General features: G+C 39.7%; 1 protein-coding gene across 1 annotated transcript in view; it reads right to left on the bottom strand.

Annotated features, from left to right (window-relative positions):
- Positions 1-9,624, bottom strand: part of ntn1b (netrin 1b) — a 69,686-nt gene that overhangs the window by 15,514 nt on the left and 44,548 nt on the right. Inside the window, exons 4-6 of the mRNA XM_014008916.1 lie at positions 6,481-6,630; positions 3,165-3,218; positions 518-592 (exon numbers count right to left, since the gene is read on the bottom strand). Of these exons, the coding sequence (XP_013864370.1) occupies positions 518-592; positions 3,165-3,218; positions 6,481-6,630 (279 nt within the window). The remainder of the gene's footprint in view (positions 1-517; positions 593-3,164; positions 3,219-6,480; positions 6,631-9,624) is intronic.

Here is a 9,624-nt window from a genome sequence, read left to right as displayed (position 1 = left end):
ATTATTATTATTATTATTATTATTATTATTATTATTGTTATTTTTTACTGATGATGAAAATCATTCGTGTGAATAGAGAACTTCAATCCCCAAAACACATACAAGGACTTTCAAGGACAAGTGTAATGTTTGGCTGTTTTTCAAACTTTCCAGGGCCTTGAAATCATTTTTTCAAATTCACAAACTTTCAAGGATTTCAAGGACCCGTGGGAACCCTGCATGGTGCACCAGAAACGTCTCACAAGATGTCCTGTCTGATATCTGAATGCTGGCGAGTGAAATCTGTTGGTKTGGTGTCTTTGTGGTGTGGCTGTACACCACACACTGTACGACCAAACCTGGTATACAGTATCTATGATTTATCAGCATCATCATGTCTGCACTCTCTCCGGTTTTGAAAATCAACCAACGATTTTAAAAATCTCGCCGTGTGAACCAGACATCACTGTGAACTGGCCGGTTTGGACTGATATCTATTGAGGTCTGAGTAATGACCCATTTTGCTGGACTCACTCACCGTAATCTTTTTTACAGTACTTCTTCATGGTGATCTTCATTTTACCCTTGGAAGCTTTACAGTGAGATTCACAATCTGGGGATGAAAATAAACGGAAATAGAAAAACTGAGGTTAATGAGGCTCATCTCATTGTGTAGTTTACAAAATATCTACTAAATCTGCKCCACCATGTTTGAGCCTGCAGGGCCTTCATGATGCGGTCAAAGAGAAGCTGTGAAACAGATGAAGGCTTACAGAGACCCTCCAGTGTCAGTCAGCATGCTCCTTCTATACGTTTCCCATGTTTAGTTTTTTATTCAGCCTGCTCCCTGTTCAGTGTTGTTGCATGTATTGTGCGAACAACTGAGGTCACTCCTCTGAAAACAAAGAGTGTGACGAAGGGGAAAATTGAACTGTCTAAAAATGAGCAGCCCGCTGTGAGACAGTAACTGTCCTGAGAAGTCAGGCTCACRGAGTTGTACCTGCGTTTGTCCTCTGATGGCTTTTATGTGGCGCTGTCACTGAGCCAGGTACTTTTTGCAATTAGGAGGCTGACGGTGAGACCCGGGGCCAAACTGAAAATTGAAATCATTTGTTCCCTGCACTTTTCACCGACGGACACAAATTGGAAGCAGACCGTCTCCAAGTGCACCCCCACTCCGCCTCTCCCAGAGCAATGAGCAGTGTGCATTTTTTATTCTTGCTTTTTTTCTGGGCAGTGGGGGTGGGAAAGCTGGTGGGGCAGTCTGAAGAGAGAAACGAGATTGGGGTGAGGGGCAGTTTGGAGAGAGACTGGAGGAGGGGGGGGGACCTTTCAGCTTGCCTGAATATGGACAAACTTCATTATTTCTTCCAGCCTTCTGTCCAGTCTTCCCCTTTCTTCCCCATTATACTCCGTGTGAATGAGGTTGCCTAGGTAATGATGGCGAAAGAAAAAAACGCCCCTCTCACGAGAAAAAAAATGAGAGAAAGAGAGAGAGAGGGAAAGAAAAAGTGTTTTGGGACGTGAGATGAGGATCGAATTCATGTATGTGGAGAAGTGTTTCTGTCGGAATGCCTGGCTCCTTTCTGAGGCGGCGGGAGGAACGAGAAAAGAGGAAATCCTAAAGTAAATAAATGTGACCAGTCCATATCAAGCCCATTTTATGTKCATGTAAATGGGGTGGCGAGGACGGGAAAGGGAGCTCTTTACTTCCCACTGGCCCCTGGGGGCCTTCATCGGGCTTACCCTTTAATAGACTATGTTGCCCATTAGCCCCTTAGCGTCGTTGCTGCAGCGCTCTGATCCTCCAACGGCTCTCATTCAGGTTCGCGCTCCCGCTGTGAGGACAAACGCCCCCTTTGTGTGCCACRGTCATTCTGCCGAGTCCCCGGAGCCCACACGGCTCCTAATTTGGAGGGTGGTGTCTCTTTGGAGTTTCTGACAGACATCCAAACTCTTCACCGCCCCTGGAGTCACTTTAACAGGAAGTGGGACTCGCAACAAAGCTCGGTAAAGTCATCGGCGCCACTCTATGCAGACACTGATCGATGACCAGAGTTAACATAACCCTAACCCTTCTAAAACCAAACAGATAATAAAACTAATTTACAAACTAKTACTGTAAATTAATAGCAAAGAGCATCCAGCTAAGCATATAAAGTCAGCGCCGCGACAAGGATCCTCTTGTCGGAACACAGCCCAGCGGGGCTCCTCTGCTGGCACAGCGTGGCCTTGATTGAAATACAAACTGGTGCAAATGAAGCATGTAATCAGATTAGGGCTGGAACTCTGGGGAGGCTGCAGGGCAGGCTGGGAATACAGGCGAAGAGGCCGTGGGGAGCACTGGCAAAATATCTGGAGTTTACATCAGCRGCAGGCTGATCTCACCGACATGTGTTGAGTTTAGGGGTGTGGAAAAAAAACATGCTTGTGCTTGAAATACACCCACAAAAAGAATAACTGTTTATTTTAGTGCGCAAAGATTACAAAACACTGAAATCCTGTTATATGGCAGGAATAAATGAAGTTAAATGTCATCACATCGAAACGAGGACTAAGTCCAAAAGTGGTACATGGAGAAATAGGCAAATATAGTGTTTTGACTTAAACGTTAACAAAAATTGCATTTTGTCAAAATATAATGAATAAAAGCCTTATCAATGAATCATTTGAATGAACTGTCTGAAATATAATTATAAAACAAAAATTTGAAGCACTTTTTTGAGAGTGACAACAAAAAAACTGATTTTTTTTTGAAAAAAAAAACAAAACAAAAAAACTGATTTTGAGGAAAAACGTCTTAAAGTTTTTGAGATTTTCCCTGTTAGCTAGCAAAGTGTTGTTTCTTTTTAGCTGGGAAATCTCAATATTCAAATATAATTTGAGGTTTCCTCTTTATAAGTACATCAAAAATTCCTCATTAAAATGACGTAAAATTAGGATTCAGACAAAATATTTATGTTTTATTGTAACCAACAAGACAAATTAAGTCATATATACTGTATGGATTTAATTTTGATATCAGAATGATCCAGGTATCAAAATGTAGCTTTTAAAGCCAAGAATCTGAAAATGTAATTAGGTCATTTTGACCAAATTTGACTTAATCCTCATTTTGATATGATGGGTCACAAATATGTTTTGTAGTGTTTTAAATGAATAAAAATAACCTCCTGGTTACTCACCAGATGGCTCCTCGTAGCTGTTATAAGTAGAAGTTGGAGATGCGACTGGGATTTCTGTATAAGACAGGAAAAACACAMAATTTTAATTTGTTTCGCTACATTAAAGAGAAAAAAGCTGTCAGTTTTAAAGAAAGCTWAGAGATCAGCATTGTAAAAAAAACTCTTTATTTCTAAGTTTCCCATGAATGTCAGTGCCCCTGCTGCAGGTACAGCAGTTCTGCTCTTGTTCACTTTAAAGCCGGCGAGCAGTTAGATATAATATAAATGTAATAATGCACCAACAAAAGCATAAGATCGTCATCTGAAATGAAACTATCATGCCTTAAAGGAATGCATGCTCCCCACTGCCTTATTCGCCAAAGTTTATTCCTCAAATTGTCCCTTAACTTTATGATACAAATTGTCCCTGGAAGGAAAAATGTCCGTCTTACAAAACTGCTCAGAAAAACTATTTATTCAGTTTTTCGTCCACCGTAAATTACTAGCTCAGCCTGAAATCAAAGTTTGAATTGAAATGTTTTTATTTTATTATTTTGGCACTTTGTGGGTCTATAGTAAGCTCCACGATTATTTTTTTTTAAATAAATAGACAACTTATTTATTTTTKGGGAAAATAGAAAGCATTTTCTTTTATGGAGACATGAAAATTGATTTTTTGACATTTCATTAAAATTTCCAGTCTGGAGATTTTGGAAGATCTAACACCCCGCACCCCATCACCCAGCTGTCAGAAACCAGGGGTGGAGGCAGAGGGGTGGCTGGGGTGGTACTTGCCACTACTAAAATCTGATTGGCCACCCAAGGTGCAACCCCAGTTGATTGACAAGTCACTACATGTAGCATTGAAAGATGAGTAATTAGAGTAAAAGAGGGTACAAAAGTACAGATTTGTATATAATTTCAGTAAAGTGACAAACAAATAATTTGTCAAAATTCAAAACAACTGGATTTGAAATCAGAAAAAAATCTGTCTACCAAATCTTGTAGGCTGTTGGCCATGAGGTTCTTTATTATTATTTTATATATTATTACTTTTTTTTACTTTGCTCATGCACATCAAATGTGTGTTTAGTTTTTTACTTKTGCTAAACCATATTGACCATGGCCTCATTTGAGGACTTCAGCCTGCACACTTGATGATCTACTGTTTTGCACCAAATCTTTACTCAAGCACAACACAAGTGTATTTTTGCTCTTTACGTCGAAGTAAAAAATTTTGTCCAATGAGATTCGACAGTAAAATGCAGCCGCAAACGTATATTAGCTTCCCTTATTTGTTAAAGTAGAGCACCACCTACTGAGCTAAGTTTGGGGATAAGGATAAAAAAACGTACTGTACATGAAAGAAAATTGTTCTTTCATTATATTAATATATTTGGGTTTAAAAATTTATTTATTTATAATGGTTTTCAATAAAGGGTAGTAAAGGGTGAGTAAAGTTTATGGGTGCATTTGAAATAATTCAAAGTAAGTAAATAAATAAATAAATAAATAAATAAATAAATAAATAAATAAATAAATAAGCATGGGGATGATTTTTTCCCCCAAAAGACCATTTGAGAGGTAATTAAAGATATCATGTGGTCTGTTAGGGACTCTCAGCTACCACCATACCAAATTTTAGATCCATATCTGTAAAACACATTGAGTAGTAGTTATTTTTGCATTTTCTTTGTTAGTTGTGGTGGCCATCTTGAATTGGGTTGACTCCAAGCTTTTTTCCTCTACTTTGAGAGTTTTAGAAAAATCAAATATTTGGTTCAAGAGGTAGTTTGCTAACAAACTAATGAATGCATACATAAAGCCAATTGCATGGTCCTCTGCCTGTCATGGCAGCACATACAAATTATAAGAGTTTTGTCCATTCTTATTAAATGAATTTCACCCCAGAGTTAGTAAAAAAAATCCTCTTTTACGCAGATGACTCTTCTTTATGTTTCTTATTGAAGTCCTTCTCCTTACTGACCCTCTAAGTTTTAGATGTCCCTTCGATTCTTGGTCCTCAAAGAGCGTCCAGTTTTCCCAAATGAAATCTATCAGGACTACAACAGTGTGAACAGCTGCTAACATGACATGTTATCTTATCTCCTCCTGCCAGCCAGCTACTTGATGCTCGCAGTTAAAGCAGCTACTAGTGACTGATTTCTGCTTCTGTGAGGTTTCTGTCGTTTTACTGCAGAAAGCCTGGAATCTGCAGGCTGTAGATACAGCCAATAAACACATCAGCCATCGTTCCCTGAGACTCATTTGGGGAGATTTATCATGAGACGAGGGCCGTTAGCGGCGTTGAAGGCAAACAGGGTTGTGTTAGTAATGGTCTGTTTGTCCAGACTCATGTTTAAACAGCCAAATATCCAAACTAAAAAATGATTGCAACCCAAATAAAGAGCGAGTGTATTTGTGCGTAACATGTTCATGAAGGTCCTACAACTGTGGTCAAAAGCTCACAATGTCTTGTTAATTTGGATCTTTTAATGATTTCTTTGAAGTGTTTTTTTCCAAACCTGGAACTGTAAACAGCTGGAACACCAGAGCATCTGTCCACAATCAGACTAAGAGGGTGCTGATCAGGAAAGAAGACCCTCCTGACACCTGTATGCAGCTGCTCACAGGTACAAGCTGAATGTATTCTGGATAAAAGTTTTATGGTCAGACAAGTTCAAGATTGAGCTGTTTGGCCACAGTAGTTTCCATCCAATTCTAATTCAAATTCTGAACAAATTTTTAAAATTTCGTAAAAAGGAAAAAACGAATACAGTAAATGCGAATCAGACGTGTTTCCACCAACTGGCTTTACCTCCTTGAGTCCTGAGCGTTTGCAATTTAATTTTTCTCTAGCTATTTAAGATTAGTAAAACCTCATGAAAATAAAAACAAACATTGTTTTTAAGCAATTAGAAGTTAAATATATTTTCTATTTTAAATTAAAAATTAAATCTAACACCTAGCCTCCCTGAATAAAGACAACTGGTCTAAAACTAAAACAATGTATTCATCATTAGGATGCAGCATTTTGGGTGGTCATATAGCATTTTTTATAAATGTAAATTTAAGAGTGAATAAGCTTAAATAAGTTGAGCAGTGACACTGCTTTTCTCAATAAAATATAAAAAAAAAAACACTAAAGTAGATCCATTTATATCAGAAGGTGACTGCCTAACTCATGTATTGCTGAACTCAATATGACAACAATAATTTAACAAATCTTCTGAAATTTTGTTCTGTATTTTAGTGCCACCCCTGGATTTTCAGTGGCCCCACAAATTAAAACATTTCTGGAGGTTTCGCTGATGGTAGTGGAGACGGTGGTCCTTACTGATGCATGGAGCGATGGGGGAGCGGCTCTGCTGGTAGCCCTTGGCGCAGCGGTTGCAGGTGATCCCGGCCACTCCGTCCTTGCAGGGACACTGACCCGTCGTCTGGTTGCACGTCTTCCCTGCTGCTCCGACAGGGTGGCAGTCGCACGCTGTCAGAGGAGCGAGATACACAAGTAAACAACCTTTGACTTGCATGAGTGGATTACAAAACCCGAACTAAACAAAATATCAGGTTACAAATGAGTACAGTGTGTGAGTCTAAATCCTCCATACTGTGGAAGAGTAATGTCAGCTAAGACACAGGCTGCATTTTCATTTTTTTCAGTCACAGATAAAGAACGGAGCCTCACACCAACTTCAAAACCTCCATCAAATTAGCCCCCACTCCTCCACCCGTTCTGACTGAAAGTTTCTTTATTACTCTCTGGAAGGCACGCAGAAGAAGTAAATTACACAATAAATTACAGAATTACACTTTCACCACAAATTGCATGTGGGCGTGTGTGCCGCCAGAGTTTTTGTATATTCTGCTCTTTTGTGATCAGACGTGCTGCCGGCGTTTCAGATTCAGTTTCAAACATAAAGTCGTTTTGGCATCAAGCTGTCAGTGAATAGTTCCTGAAAAATGTTTCCCATTAATGGACGAGTGGAGCGCACTTCAAAGTCTGTTTTAGGCTCTTAGTTGGGAGGATCACAGGGTAATGTTGAATGTGTGTTATTTGAGTATTTTATCATAAAGCAGGTGTTTGAAGTTAAAGTCCAGCCTTTCTATTAGACCTGCATATGTTATAAAAGCAGCAAAATAATCTGAAATGTGCTCCAAGTGATCCAGCAGATGCAGGAGGAGCTTCCAGCTGAACATAATGAAAGGCTTTTTCTTCTGCAGGAACATCTAACTTCTTACTCTGACTTGTATAAAAGGACCTTGGGCCAAGTGTGTGTGTTAAATACAAAACCAGTCGCAGCATGTTTTAGTGAGTCAGGTGACTTCCTTACAGATTATATGTTCCTTCCAAACTCTAATACAGACCTTAAAATTTCATTGAACAACTAAACATGTGATGAGAAGTGTTTTTTGGACCACCTTTGTTTTCCTCTTGACACTAGTTTAAATACACCATATTGCCAAAAGTCTTTGCTCACCCATTCAAATGACTGCACCAGTGYACAAAGCAAGGTCCATATAGACATGGATGACAGAGTCTGGTGTGGATGAACTTGACTGGTCCGCACAGAGTCCTGACCTCAACCTGATAGAACAACTTTGGGATGAATTAGAGCAGAGACTGAGAGCCAGACCTTCTGTCCAACATCAGTATATGACCACAAATGTGCTTCTGGAAGAACGGTCAAAAATCCCCATAAACACACTCCTAAACCTTGTGGACAGCCTTCAGAAGAGTTGAAGTTCTAGCTGCAAAGGGAGGACCAACTTCATATTGAACCCTATGGATTAGGAATGGGTTCACTTAAGCTCATATGTGAGTCAAGGCAGGTGAGCAAATACTTTTGGCAATATAGTGTATGTTAGTAATAAAATGTTTGCTTTGGTACATTTTTACCGCAGGTGTCAGCTTTAATCACAGGTTGTATACAAACTGTAAAMGTAGCCTCCAGGTCTGAGAAGTGAAGCCAATGAACAAGCGTTTTAAAATGACAAACAGGGTTTTTGTAACGTGTTGCAGGCGTCAAATTCAAAATGAGTGAGTATTTGCAAAAAACCAGTAAAGTTTGAACATTAAATATATTATGTTTGCAGTGAATTCAGATAAGTATAGGTTGAAAAGGTTTAGCAAATCATCGTTTTCTGTTTTTATTTATGTTTTACACAACGCCCTAACTTCATTGGAAATGAGGTTGTAAAATTGCTTGGTAAAAGACTCCATTTGCTTTACTCTAGGCTTAGCAAGATTTCTGAAACAACAAAAGAAAATATTACAAGAATGTTTCCATTAATGGTTAGTCATCAGCCAGCAGATGTCAGTTCTACTGTTTTAACTCGCAGGGAGTCTGCAGACCTGTGTGGTTGCAGAGGGGTTTAGGGATAGCACAGTTCAGTGAACCATTTACCAGCTCCATCTCTCTGGACTCACCCCATGCCTGAAACTGCCAAAACTTAGCTGGGACAGGAGGGTAGGAAGAAGAAAAAGAAGAAAAAAAAAAGAGCAGCCAGTTAGAAGTTGGAGGCGAGCGCTGTGAGCCGTGTTTACACTGCGGTTGATGAGGGGTGAAGTTGTTAATCTGGGAATTAAAGCGTGAGACATTCCACATTGCCACAGGAGATGTTTGCACCGCGTAGAATGAAATACCCTTCTGTTTTTTTTTTACCCTTCGACTATTAAAACTGTTCAGAGGACATTTGCTGAGATTTGAGGTGTTTAAAGGGGGTGAACTGGGAGGGACGAATGCAGGTTTCCTCCTGGCCAGGTTGGCACCACTTTGGATTTCCTGTCCAACAACAGCAGAGTGAGATGGTTGGCTGATCTGAACAATAAATACRGTGGTTTTTAACTGATGTCACTCTGAGAAGAAAGGCAGTAATCAGGCTGTTTGGATTAAATCTCAGAGCAGTGAAAGGAGGTATGTGAGAGGTGGGGGCAAGGTGTTACAGATCAGCCTGTTTGGAAAGATCAGAGGTGTAAGGATGTTGTCAAACTAACCTGATTTTCACTCTGAAAGCTCTGGAATGGAACCACTCCCAAGTATAGATGATACAAATGTCGCAACGTTGCTGCAAATTAGCATTTGTCATGTTTTAGGCAGAGTGCAGATGATCTGTCAAGCTTGTATTCAGTAAAATGCTTACAAAGCAATCTGATCTATTACATAATATTTGCCTGTTTTTCCTCTCCAATAAAGGTTGAAGACAGAGCCGGCTCTTGGCATAGGCGAACTAGGTGGTCGCCTAGAGCGCCATCTGCTGGAGGGGGCGCCGAACTGCAGAAGAAAAAAAGTAATATTTGTAATCCCTGGTTGTAACTCTGCTCAGCGCCCCTTTCAGTTAGCTTTGTCTTAAAAAACAATAATGAAGTATTACAGTAAAAATAAACTACTACTAATCCTGCTGACATCATTCTGACACAGTGAGGACTGAGTTTGTCAGCTGAGGACCTTATGAGGTAAAATCAGACTTATATTTTCCA

The sequence above is a fragment of the Austrofundulus limnaeus genome, unplaced genomic scaffold (assembly GCF_001266775.1).
Source record: "Austrofundulus limnaeus strain Quisiro unplaced genomic scaffold, Austrofundulus_limnaeus-1.0 Scaffold53, whole genome shotgun sequence".
NCBI classification, from domain to species: Eukaryota; Metazoa; Chordata; class Actinopteri; order Cyprinodontiformes; family Rivulidae; genus Austrofundulus; species Austrofundulus limnaeus.
Note: the sequence above shows the minus strand (reverse complement) of the source record. Positions and strands in the feature narration are given on the sequence as shown.